The sequence below is a fragment of the Hesperophylax consimilis genome, chromosome 4, assembly GCF_061612785.1.
Source record: "Hesperophylax consimilis isolate HC1 chromosome 4, BYU_Hcon_1.0, whole genome shotgun sequence".
Classification (NCBI taxonomy): domain Eukaryota; kingdom Metazoa; phylum Arthropoda; class Insecta; order Trichoptera; family Limnephilidae; genus Hesperophylax; species Hesperophylax consimilis.
In genome coordinates, this window is record NC_142839.1 from 13,693,016 (window position 1) to 13,706,243 (window position 13,228).

Sequence of the window (13,228 nt, forward strand, 5' to 3'; positions counted from 1 at the left end):
ACATGAATCCCGGTGATCAGAGTTTGTAATTTTTCGTACCTCTTTTGGATGATAAAAACATCTTTGGCGTTTACTGAGTTTCCCCAAAAAACTATTCCGTATTTTATCATTGAGTATACGTATCCATAGTATGCGGTGATTACTGACTCAATGTTTAAGATATTTTTAAGGGTGCCTAGAACAAAAGAAAAGCTACTGATTTTTGCAACAACTTTAGATACATGTTTTTTCCAGTTTATATTTGCATCTAGTTGTATTCCCAGCAGTGAACAAGTTTGGGAAGGTTCGATATGATTGTTATTAAAGTTAACATTTATATTTATAGGTGTAGCTTGTACTGGACAAAATTTTAGAAGTTCAGTTTTGTTTGTGTTAAGCGACAGATTTTGTGATAACAGCCAGTTTGCTATTGATTGACAAGTCTCGTTAACATGTTTATTAAACTCGTCAACGTCTCCAGTACATTCAAATAACAGAGCAGTTTCATCAGCAAACATTGAACATTCTGTGCCAGCAATTATTGGAAGTTCGTTTATGTACACAAGGAAGAGGAGAGGCCCAAGAATGCTTCCTTGTGGCACTCCCTTGTTTATGGTTCTCCATTGTGATTCTACCATTGAACTTTCTGCTTACGATTGTTGAGGTACGATTCAAACCATTTTAAGGCTAAGACCCTTATACCAATGTGTTCAAGTACTAGAAACAGCTTATGGTCAACATTATCAATCATCATTATCATCTAGTCAATCAACATTATGCAAGTGAATTATATAAGCAAAATAAATGCAAAACAATACAAGAACAACACGTCGACTCACTAGAGATCAAATGGGAAAATAATTCACCGACTCCAGATATTTTCATATCAGAGGGTTCGGCTCAGTAGAACTCCTAACAGGGCCTATAAATCCTACTGATCCCTCAACATAAATATTTAAAAAATCTTTCGTTATCCTACATGTATTTAAAATGACTAATTTTTGCATTTTTATATATAAATTTTTTGATACATCTAATACGCCTAAATTTTTAATGAGAGAGCTAGGTATAATGCCAGTAGCCGAAATAACGAATGGTAATATTTTTATAGTCTGAGAATGCCAAACTCTTTTCATCTCATTTCCTAAATCTGTGTATTTTCTTATATTTTCATTAACAGATTTTTGAATATTACAGGAATTTGGAATAGCGACATCAATGATATAAGTTATTTTTTTAATTTTGTCATGTAAAACTATATCGGGTCTATTATGACTAATCGTTCGGTCTGTTAGTATAGTTTTATCATAATATATTTTATAAAATTCGTTTTCTAAAAATGACTTTGGTTCGTATTCATAATATGGTATTATATTACGGCAGTCAATCAAGTTATGTTTAATTACCAAACTTTGGTGAATTATTTTTAAAACTTGATTGTGCCTAAATGTATACTCGGACGGTGCTAATATAGAACATCCCAATATAATATGTTCTATAGTTTCCGGAAAAGCCAAACATTTTCTACATAAATCATCAATTTGATTTTTATCTTTGATTATATGCTTCCTATAATTTTTCGTATTAATGACTCTATCCTGAATGGCAAGCATAAATTCTTCTATTTCTGCGCTCAACTCTCCAATACTCAACCATTTGTCTGACGAAAATTTGTCAACATACTTTTGGTTGAGATAATTGAAGTGTTTTGCGTGCAAAATTTTATTTGACCAGGAATTCCTGGTTGGGATTTATAAAAATGTTGGCATTCTCGTCGTATAAATTTAAAGGTGTAATTTTTCTATCTGCCTTGCAAATTATGAGCTTTCCTATGGAAAAACGTTCTTAGCATTTCTACTTGATTATGTTTCAAAGAAGTTATTTTGACTATACCTCTACCTCTTAAATTTCTAGGTAAATTAATTCGTTCTATAGCTGAATTTGGATGATGGCAATTAAACTTTGTTAGCGTAGTTCTAATTAATCGTTCCAAGTTATCTAAGTCTGTATTTGACCATTTAATTATGCCAAATGAGTACGTTAATAGAGGTATTGCCCTATCAGTATTTATTGCTTTTACTAAATTTTATTGTATTTGCATTATAATTATAAGCTATTGTTTTGAAAGTGATTGGGTGGACATTCTGAATATATATTACAAGTGGAGAGATATCCGGGAATATTCACTGAGGAACAAAAAAATGGTCTTGGAACAAAAATCGTACTTCGGTGCTGAAAACTGAAAAGGTACATAATAAAAGCACATCAAAGTAATACTTGTGTTAATTTTTTTTCTATACACGTTAGAGCTTACTAGACCTTAGCGGTGAAAAATGGGAGGAAGGATTAGTTTTACTTGATTTTTATACATTCTTTCTATGCATATTTTATTTTAAAACAGATAAAACGAATTATGCACCCGCTTATATTAACACAATGGTGTTATTTATGAAGAATGTATATAAATAAAAATGTAAATGTTCGTTTGTTCAAAATCTTAAATCTCCAAAAGTACTTCACCGATTGCTTTGAAATTTTGACACAACATTGCATTCAATTACGCATGTGTTTTTGAATACCTATATTATTAGATGTCACCTGTGATAGGTATAAACGCGCTTTTTTGATAAACTGGGCCAGCTGTTGGAAAAACATTCTTTTTTGAAAAACAGTGCCATCTGTTGGATGTAAAAGCACCAAGTGCTACTGTCTATCTGTACAGACAGATCCAGCCACAGTGCCATCTGTTGGATGTAAAAGCACCAAGTGCTACTGTCTATCTGTACAGACAGATCCAGCCACAGTGCCATCTGTTGGATGTAAAAGCACCAAGTGCTACTGTCTATCTGTACAGACAGATCCAGCCACAGTGCCATCTGTTGGATGTAAAAGCACCAAGTGCTACTGTCTATCTGTACAGACAGATCCAGCCACAGTGCCATCTGTTGGATGTAAAAGCACCAAGTGCTACTGTCTATCTGTACAGACAGATCCAGCCACAGTGCCATCTGTTGGATGTAAAAGCACCAAGTGCTACTGTCTATCTGTACAGACAGATCCAGCCACAGTGCCATCTGTTGGATGTAAAAGCACCAAGTGCTACTGTCTATCTGTACAGACAGATCCAGCCACAGTGCCATCTGTTGGATGTAAAAGCACCAAGTGCTACTGTCTATCTGTACAGACAGATCCAGCCACAGTGCCATCTGTTGGATGTAAAAGCACCAAGTGCTACTGTCTATCTGTACAGACAGATCCAGCCACAGTGCCATCTGTTGGATGTAAAAGCACCAAGTGCTACTGTCTATCTGTACAGACAGATCCAGCCACAGCAATGCGTAAAAATTAGTAAAAATGTAAAATACAACAACTAAAACTGACTTTATTTTAAAATGAAAAAAATATACATATAGTATGAGTTTTTATTTATTTCAAATATAAAATATAAAATTTAAATTTAATTAAAAATAATATGTACATTAAAATTCTTCTTCTTCCTGTTATTGAAGCCCTTTGGAGGCTAATGATTGAAATGTTCCCTTATCTGCATCCCTTCCCTTTTACCAACAATTCAACCCTTTTAAAGGATTTTGGTGAATGGTTTGGTAAGTTTGGTAGGGCAGGTAATATGTTAATAATACATATTATTATCGTTGCAAAAACTTATTATTTAAATACATAAATTGTTTTTCTATGAACACATTTTGCATTCCACTTCTTTTAATTGAAATAATATTTGTTTTATAACACAGTTCTTGAGCACTCAATTTCCTACCGCAGTCAGGACCGTTGTAACAGCACCATTATTATGTTTCTAAATTAGGTATCATAAAAATGTCTTTTTACATTAATGTATAATGATTGTCATAAGTTAACAATTTATAAAATCACACCGCGGTTCTTCCCTTGGTGGAATTGAACCAATTATTTACATATTCACTTTACAACTTCAATACCTTTACAACCAAGTTAGTCCATTCCGTGACGTGGTACAAATTAATATCGTATGGCTACTCATATAGTTAAATAAACGGTGTTTTCTCCAACAGGACATCAGGCAACAGAGCTGGTTATATAATAGCAGTCCTCCCTGAGTGGTTGGATTGTTGCATGGATGTCCTTGATATCATTGCATATCAACTGTGGACAGAGTGGGTTTTATATCTGTAATGACACCAGTCTTCCCCGAGTGGTGAGATTAAGAGCTATACGTGTAGATATCTCATATAGCGGTCTATTCAATTTCGTATTGCAGCTGGCAATATCCATTGACAGACTGGATTCTGTACCAATCTTCTCGAGTGGTACGACTGGGTTTCCTTTAGGCGTCCAGAAAGCGGTCCATTAAATATCATATGGCAACCGACAATATCCATAGACATAGCGGATTCTGTACTTTGAGCAGTTTTTTTCTTTGTGGTCTATTTAGATATCCTTATTTTGGTCTGTTAGTTTTAGCAACAACCGGCCTCATCCTTGGACGGAGCGGGTTCTATAATGGCACCAGTCCTCCCCTGGTGGTGGGATTGCGGGCCATATAGATGTCCATATCGTGGTCCGTCCAATTGTCTGATGTATCCCCGCAGTAGTTGTTGAGAGTGTGAGTGGATCCGGCAGTGCTGTATCTGTGACAGTCCAACAAGTTACACTGATTATTACATTAAATTATGGCGCTAAATTGGGTTGCCACCGGAGAGCGAGAATTCATTTTATGTGCTGACTTTTGAAAATGTTCAAGTAATGTAGTTCCCTTGTATTCAACGAAAAATCGTGCAAGCTTAAAAAAATATGTTCATATTGCATAAATATTATATGACACATGATTCATAAAATATTATGAATACACATATTTGAATGAAAAAGATTTTTACAGAAATTCATACATTTTTTGTGTTACTCAGCAGCAGAGATGTGCAAAATGGGTACCCAAAACCATTTGAAATGCAAAATGGAAATGGGTCAAAACTTTTCCATTTGAAAATGCAAAATGCAAAATGGTTTTTAGAAAAGCATTTCAAATGCAAAATGCAAAATACCTATTTTCAAAATGCATTGAAAATGCAAAATGGTTTCTCAGGTCAAACAATTAAAATAATTATAGAATTTTTAAGCAATTTTGTCATTTAATAATGGAAATCAATGTAGAACAAACATATTACATGATGGTTAATCCAAAAACACCACGACTACAGATTATGAAACCACAAAAAATTTGCGCGGGACTAATGTTGCCAACGTAAAAACATAGAAACTGCTATCTAACATTTAATATTACAGCGTCATGGCCCCATGTACAGTATTTGAATCAGTATTTTTTGTAATGATATCACTCAATTGCCAGGGCTCCCCAGGGAGCAACTTGACAAATGGAAATTATCTCTCATAGCGAGGTTGAGGACCGACTGATATTTGGGGCTTATGAAAAAAAGATGAGTGGAGATAGGAAGGAAGGAAGAATGTTGCAAAAAAGCATTTAAAATGGAAAATGGATTGAGAAAAGCATTTAAAATGTAAAATGCAAAATGGTTTTTAGAAAAGCATTTAAAATGCAAAATGGAAAATACCCATTTTGCATTTTGCATTTCCATTTGAAATGGATTTATTTGAAATAAAGCACATCTCTGCTCAGCAGGTACCCAAAAGGTACAGGTATCGACAAAATTGGAGTGCATTTAAAGTACTCCGCATTGATCTATGCTAACACGAGTTAGAACAGGTTATTTCACAGAATTTGAACAATTCATCAAATCAATCAAAATCAAAAAGTTTATGTTCAAGTTTTGTGAATGTCCTATTCGAGTTCTGTTATTATCCAAGTACTGTGTAACAACCAGGCCATGATGAAATATTAATAGAACTTTCACAGAATTGAACTTTATCTTTGAAATTTGATGATTTGTTCAAATTCTGTGAAACAACCCGTCCTTAGTCGATGCTCAGGATGAATGGTTTTTTTTTTCTTTGTGTTATTGATATTCAAAATTCGCTTAGCAGCTTCTACAATATTATAAATTAGTGTTATCAATACCTGTACTTTTGTACTTGCCAACATTTGGCAGGTACAAAACAGAAGTGTAAGAATCTTCAGTCGGTCCTCTTGAACATTGGGACAACTTCATTTTAAACAACTGATTAATCCAGTACTAAATACAAAGGGTAACCAGCGAACCAACTAATAATACAAAATTTAAGCAGGAAGAGTGATTTTTAACTGGGAATTATGGTTGTACAAATTTACTTGGATTTGAATGTAGCTGGGGTGGAGTTATGGATTACACAGCATGAGGGAAATATGGAATGATAATTATTTGATTTATTTATTGTGGTGGGTGGGTTGGCGTGGTGGCAACCCGGTTAGTAATCTGGGTGTAGGCATTGAGGTGATACCTGCTGGCGGGGCGGTGGTCCCGAGATCGGGAGCGGGGGCGGGTGCGCGTGTGGCGAGAGGAGGAGGCCACGGAGGGTGCGTGCGGTCCCACGTGCATGTGCCCCACAGGGAAGGACATGCGCGACATGCGGTCCGAGGCGCCGGCCAGTGATTGACGAGATTGCCTGAGATCTGGAAATCGAAAACATTATTATATGCTATTATTTGTGGTTTAATAGTGCATGTATGCATAAAGCGGGTGCATGCAAAACTGTAATAAAGTGCACTGGAAGTATGACTAACAATACAGTAAAGACTTGGGCCCATTGTTTGTAGTCACATTTGACATTTTCATTGAATTTGCCATCAACGCCATTTTTAATTTTTTACATTTGCTACTTGAAGTAAAGACCCTTAATATACACATTTTCTCGGTCCGTCGGCTTTTATTCAAATTTATCAACTTATTTTTATTTGAATCAGGAGTTTGTTGGTTCGATTTCACAGTGCAAAATATCTATATAGTATAAAATAAAGTCGCTATACGCGTCTGTCTGTTTGTGCGCTTACTTCTTCTAAACTATGCAACGGATTTTGATAGGGTTTTCACTATCATTTAAAGAACTTCTTCTGAAAGGTTTATATGTATAATACACATATATTAAATTAATATAAATTATAGAAAAGAATGAAATTATGTTTCTAATCAAGTCGTAAAAATACTATTTTCGTGTGCTTACATTGCTGACGCTGCCTAAACCTTATGAGATACATCAACATAATGTACTACGGAATTGTATATCTTAAAAAGGCCTAAAAACCTCAAAAATCTACTCCAAATCATTTATAAGTCCTCGATCAACGCCGGGTAGACGTCAGCTATTATATATATTTTTCCGGTCATTGTTAGTCTGAGTATTGTCGTATAGAGTGTTACGTTGGGTGAATCAGGAAAAAAAATGACTTTACGACTGTCTCTAGGGACATAAACAGGTAAATAAATTGAACTATTTCAGGTAAAGAATAGCCTATCTTACCTGATCTAGAGCTCACTAGGTTGCTGGGGAAAGCGCTTGTGGAGAGGTACCTCCCGGAGTGGTTGGAGAAGCTGTGTTGAGATTGGCCGTCAGCTATGGACCTTGTCTTTCCAACTTTACTTCCCCCGGTGTTGCTAAAGTGTGAAACGTGAGACCGCAGATCGTCTGCAAGTAATGCTGCTCCATTGTCCACAGGGTACATCCGAGGTCTCGGAATAGATCTTCCACTATAGGCTGATACTTGGTCCCAGTCCTGAAACAAATTAATTGGGAAATGTTTAATGTGATCAAAAAAATTTATGCGCAACTCTGAAATTATTCATGAAAAACTTTTTTCACTTTTTTCACATTACTCATTTAAAATAAAATAGTATATTTGCGGCACGTTCCAGAGTGGAAGATACTCTTGAGTATCGCCCTGGTGTAAGACCACCATTCAGAATTGAAACGTTCCTTGAAATGTCTGTTTAGCCTAGATTCTGAATAGCCAGGTACTTCCCCACCTTCCTCCTACACATTTCCTTTCCCTCCCCACTACCTTCAGCCTCACAACATATTGGGGATGCCATAGACTCTGGCGGATTGGAAGCAGTTGGGACTCTTGTGCGGTTACACTTAAAAAAAATAAAAATGCCCCCTTTTCCTATGTATTTATTTTAAAAGTCGCATCAATAATCTCAGTTAGACCTTTTAGAAATATTAGAAATTAGGAAAAATGTCAATAGAAATTTAAATATTATTAATAATCAAACTAATTTTGTGAATAACCCTGTCTTAAACATATTTCCATTGTAATTTTTTGTCTTTGATCTTCTAAGCACCTCCCCTTTCCACCTCTCACCCCTCCCCTCAACCCCCCCCCCCCCACACTACTTCCTTTTATACCCACACCTGTCTCTATATACTTGACAATTTAGTTTTTAGTACATTAATTGTCCTGATGAAGAGAACATCGTTCTCGAAACATGTTAACTTCATATAAAAAATAAAGATTATCGTGGTAAAAACAAAGTGTTTTAATTATTTTATTAATAAAATGGTGCCACAAAGTGAATTTGAAGAAATTAATAATAGTATTTATTTTGTATGATGGGCATCAAAGAGGAATATTAAAGTATTTTTTGCCATTCTAGGGCTTCGGACGTCACTTTGTGGGTCTTGATTTGTGTCAAATAACTTCAATTTGCACCTAAAATAGTGTACAAAAAATATAACAATTGATTTCGGTAACAATTCCGCCGGGCTTGGTGGAGCGGGTATTCGCCGATTACATGTTCAATAGTGTTGCCAAGTCTTTTAGGCCCCACCACGTCACCCCATCATATGCACGACGGCTGTGGAACCACCTTATCCTAAAATTCTTTTTGCTTAGAATGTCTGATTAGTAAAGACATTATCGTTTGTATATCCTACCTGATGTTTATTGAAGGCACTGAGAGTGGCCAATGAAGACAGCGGCCCCCCAGGGCTGGGAGTGGTGCCCATTCCAGTGCAGCAATTCACCGGCAGACCGCCGATAGGCAGGCCTGACTTTCCATTCAACTGTTGCTGGTGTAGGTTGTGCATCTTCCTCGACCGTCTTCTGCTAGCGGCCACAAACACGATGACTGCTATTACTATTGTGCCGCATATCGCTGCACTCGCTGCTATTGTAATTTTGTCCATGTTGGATGTTGCCGATGACACTGTGCGGACTTCCCTGCATTGAGAGTAGGGCACTGTATCTGGACTGACGTTTATTTCCTCCAAGGAAATCACGCACACAACTATGCATTCCTGTAAAATACACATTTAATTACTATCTAAACATATTCTACTAAAAAATAAATTAGGTTGAGTACATTTTTTTTAACTTACCTGAGCTGGCACATTTTTTATTTTAAATTCTCGTTCGCTCGCTTCCAGGGGTGGTCCTTGCTTGAAGCTTTTGTCTCCAAACAGTCGATAAACTACTCGAAATCCTAAAATATTAGCCGTGTCAGAGTCCCATTGGATTATGACTGAGTTATCTTGCCGGTGGGCATTTTTAACTACGACTTCGTTTGAATCGTCCGCCTTTGGCCTCTGAGGCGGGAAGCCTAGAATAAGCGGAGGTCTTTGGTGTTGGCTGTTTGCGTTTGCGTTTATGTTTGCATTTGCGTTTTGTCGCCATGGGGCTAATGTTGACCTAGCCAGAGGAATATTACCGCTTGGAGTTACTTTGGAGGTTGTTTCTTTTTTAACTGTCGTGCTGCTGGGTGGTGCTGCGGTTGTTGTGACTTTAGTAGTTGAGCTGGGAGCTTCAGTAGTAGTGGTGGTCGTTGTAGTAGTCGATGTTGTCGAAGTGGTAGATGTTTTAGCTGGTGGCTCTGGTTTATTTTTCTTCACTATTTCGACGTCTTCATTTATAACGGTGGCTACGCCGATGACCTTGTTTTCATCGGTACACGTTAATTCTTCCGGCTGGATACTGTAAAATCCGCGGTCACGGAATCGGGGCGGACTACCGCAGAACTGTGGGTTTCGCTCTCTCGATGTTACTTGCAAATCTCCATTTCGAATCCACTCGGTGACCCAGCGAAGCTTACAGTCGCAATGTAAAAATCTGCCTCCTAAACTCAATCCTCGTAATGTAGTATTTAGATGCGCTAAAGCCTTCTGCGGTACAGTGTTCAATGGATTACCGTCAAGTGCCAGCAAGGTTATGGAAGGATTCTTTATAAAAGAGTCTTCTGGTAGGTTGGTGAGTAGATTGAAACCGATATCCAATACACGTAATTCTGATAAAGTGTTTATAGCGCCAGTTGGAAATTCTGGCAACAAATTATTCAAAAGACTCAAGGAACTTATTGTTTTCCATATTCCAACGAAAGCTGTGCTTCCAAGGTTCTGAATGAGATTTCTCTCCAGGTTTAGTGCTGTCAGGGAATCGAGCCCTTCGAAAGTTTTAGTGTTGGCCGGTCCCGGTAGTTCCCTCAAGCTATTTTGCGATAGATCGAGAAAAGCCAAGGTCTTTAGGCCTCTGATACATTCGGGGACCCTTTTTTGTTTGGTTCCTTTCAAGTTGAGATTTTTCAAAGATCCTTCTAAGCCTCGCAAAGCTCCCGAGGACAGCGTAATATTGTTGTCAGACAGCTTCAAGGTCGTTAGTCGTTTTAATGAAGAAAACGAATTGTCTACAATTTTGGTGATTCTATTCTTCGACAGATCTAATAACGCCAGCATGGCGAGTCCGCGTAAACTGTCTGCGGGGACTTCTAGCAATTCGTTGTCTTGAAGGTTTAGGTTTTTCAATGTACCTTCTTGTCCCTTGAAAGCATCAGGAGCTACGTAATTTATTTTACACCCAGAAAGCTGTACATTATGTATTCGCAGATTGGAAAATATGTTATCTTGCAAACTTCCGACCGTAGAATTATTGACATAGAGCAGATCCAATGCGGTGTTTTTGGCGAAGCTATCTAATGCTTTTAGAAGAACGGGCCATTCCACCTGAAAGCATAAAAGAGGTAAATGTATTCGCATAATTAGTGTAACTTGTATGCGGGACATTAATTCAACTGATTAGTTTTTACCTGGTCACACTGAACGGAAAGTTCCCTGGCCAGATTCTGTGCGCACAAGCACGCTGGTTGTAGCGCGGGCACGGCGCGCTGCCACGGGCACTGCGAGCGCGCCACGCTTGCAAGGCACGCCAGCATGACCCACACAACCTGGAATACGGAAAAGCGCCTTAGAATACATTCAAATTTCCACACACTTTTAATTCAAGAATTTTGTCAAAAACGTCCGACAAAAAATGATCTCTGACATGGCAGGCCCCACCGCGATAACATCTATTAAAAGTGATTTCACTAGCCAATTATTCAGCATTACTCGTGACTAATGAATCTCACATGATCCGTGTCTATTAATCTTCCCACCCATTAACGTTTATGCGTAAGTGCACGGTGAGAAATCCCTTTGTTCAAACTAATGTAGGTTTTAGCTGAAATGTTCAAACCCCATAAGATAAGGATAAATTAAGGTAATTTTCCGCTTTTACTTGCATGATGGTTAACCTTCTGTCAAATCGGAGTCTATTATCTTTCAAGTCAATTTTTTTTACTTTGAACACACATTTTTCTCTATTTTGTTGTATAATCATTTACCAAATCAAGGATCATTCTAATTAATGCGCAATGTTTACGATCGTAATCTCCGCTGACAATCTCTGCTGCTTTGTTGTATCCATCATTCACAATTGAAGCAACCTTCGTCGTTTCCGAAAGAGATAATTTATATAAACATTATATAACTAAAGATCGTCTTTAATCAAACTACAGATGATGGCTTTAAAATGTCTAGTAATTGTTTCTATTGTGTGGCTAGAAGGCGCTGTTATTAACCTAACCCCTATTCAATTTTATTACTAGAATCTTGATCGCATATCTGCTAAAAGGGACGTTACTTCTATTTTAGTCCAACCTTATCACATTTTTAGCTTTATTATACGTTTTATATTCTCTACTCGTTGGCTGCGTTTGTTAACATCGTTATCTACATGCCTTGTTCACACCAGAAGTCAAAAAGCTCTCGGCTTCTTTTTAGTCAATCGTAGCTCTGAGCGCAGTAAAAAAATTCCCGGAATAATTAAACAAACTGGAAATTGCCTGGCGGCAATTTCCAGTTTGATCACTCCAGTACCAGATTCTAATATTAATAAAAATTCAGGATGGACGTAATATTATTACGAGTATTTGCACCGAACTAAGACAATCCTACTGTAAACGGAGTAGGTATAATGCCCTGTTCATATTGTGAGTTAAAAAGCTCCTTGATTCTTTTCTGACCACTCACATCGCTCAGGAAACTAACCAACAAAATCGTCATCATATCTGCATCACACTAAAAGAAATGCAAAATGCATTACTTCACCTCTTCATCTAAAAGTTTCTGTAGATTTTAAAACTAGCAACATTTCTAATTTGTCTGACGACGTATAGCAGGAATCGTCTCGTTGCATTACGGAGGACGGAGGTCATGTAAAGCTTTATACGAGTAGTAGTTCCACAAAATGGTAAAAAATTACAGTCTTACTAAAAAACATGGTGTGAATATTACGCGGCGCGTATGTTCAATACGTTAAAAAACATGACTTATTACCATGGCGTTTGTTTAGTTAAAACAGTCTTAAACCAGGCTCAAGGCCGGCTCTACCACACCAACGTTGAACGTGCGTGTAAGGATATAATTAGTAAGTTAGTATCGAATTGCATATTTTAAACCACGAGATTCGCGTGGCTTTAGGAAGGGCAACATTCGGAGGTAGAACTACTCATCGAGAACTGACGTTTAAGAGAGCTTTATCGATATATTATAGATTTTGTCGAGCTTTTCCTGTCGTGCGGTAGGTAAGGTCGTTTATCCCAATCAATCATATCTCCCGTGTGGAAATCTAATATTAGACGTTATTATTATTTGTACTGTATTATCTACTGTGTTGTCCGAGGCATTGTGCGTGAGCTGCCACTCCTACACGGTTGCCTAATTTGATTTCGAAATAGTTTCTAGAATTTAGGATCTGTACCTAGCCAGGTATCTTGAAACATGTTTTAAGAATTAAAAAATTATTGTGAAATGCGAAAGTTCAATTATCATAACTATTGTTATTGCATAACGTATGTTTATAAAATAATACCTATACTAATATCTAATTGACCGAGGCTCGAACGTACATCGTTAGCTCGTTAATCTTAGCCTCTAGATGAAATAATGGATAGTTGCTATCTGGTAATGAATGCGATTGTCTTGCGCCGTGGCTACATTAGTACACGTATTTTATCTTTATTTACGGTCAGCATTTTATTCACGATTAGAACAAGGA

The 13,228-nt window shown here is 37.2% G+C and overlaps 3 protein-coding genes across 6 annotated transcripts in view; 2 read left to right on the forward strand and 1 right to left on the reverse strand.

The window, feature by feature from the left end:
* LOC149424230 (mitochondrial import inner membrane translocase subunit Tim21) overlaps nucleotides 1-13,228 on the forward strand; it is a 586,526-nt gene that overhangs the window by 65,427 nt on the left and 507,871 nt on the right. The gene's annotated exons all lie outside the window — the stretch shown is intronic.
* Nucleotides 1-13,228, forward strand: part of Rab3GAP1 (RAB3 GTPase activating protein subunit 1) — a 61,897-nt gene that overhangs the window by 4,181 nt on the left and 44,488 nt on the right. The window lies entirely within an intron of this gene.
* Nucleotides 3,402-13,228, reverse strand: part of haf (leucine-rich repeat and fibronectin type-III domain-containing protein hattifattener) — a 35,934-nt gene continuing 26,107 nt past the window's right edge. The window contains exons 2-7 of one of the 2 annotated variants that reach the window (XM_089651391.1): nucleotides 10,938-11,075; nucleotides 9,241-10,854; nucleotides 8,797-9,159; nucleotides 7,384-7,636; nucleotides 6,367-6,538; nucleotides 3,402-4,604 (exon numbers count right to left, since the gene is read on the reverse strand). In XM_089651391.1, coding sequence (XP_089507517.1) covers nucleotides 4,472-4,604; nucleotides 6,367-6,538; nucleotides 7,384-7,636; nucleotides 8,797-9,159; nucleotides 9,241-10,854; nucleotides 10,938-11,075 — 2,673 coding nt within the window. In that variant the 3' untranslated portion in view covers nucleotides 3,402-4,471. Of the gene's footprint in view, nucleotides 4,628-6,366; nucleotides 6,539-7,383; nucleotides 7,637-8,796; nucleotides 9,160-9,240; nucleotides 10,855-10,937; nucleotides 11,076-13,228 lie in introns of both variants that reach the window. The other variant, XM_089651390.1, reaches the window with a different exon arrangement.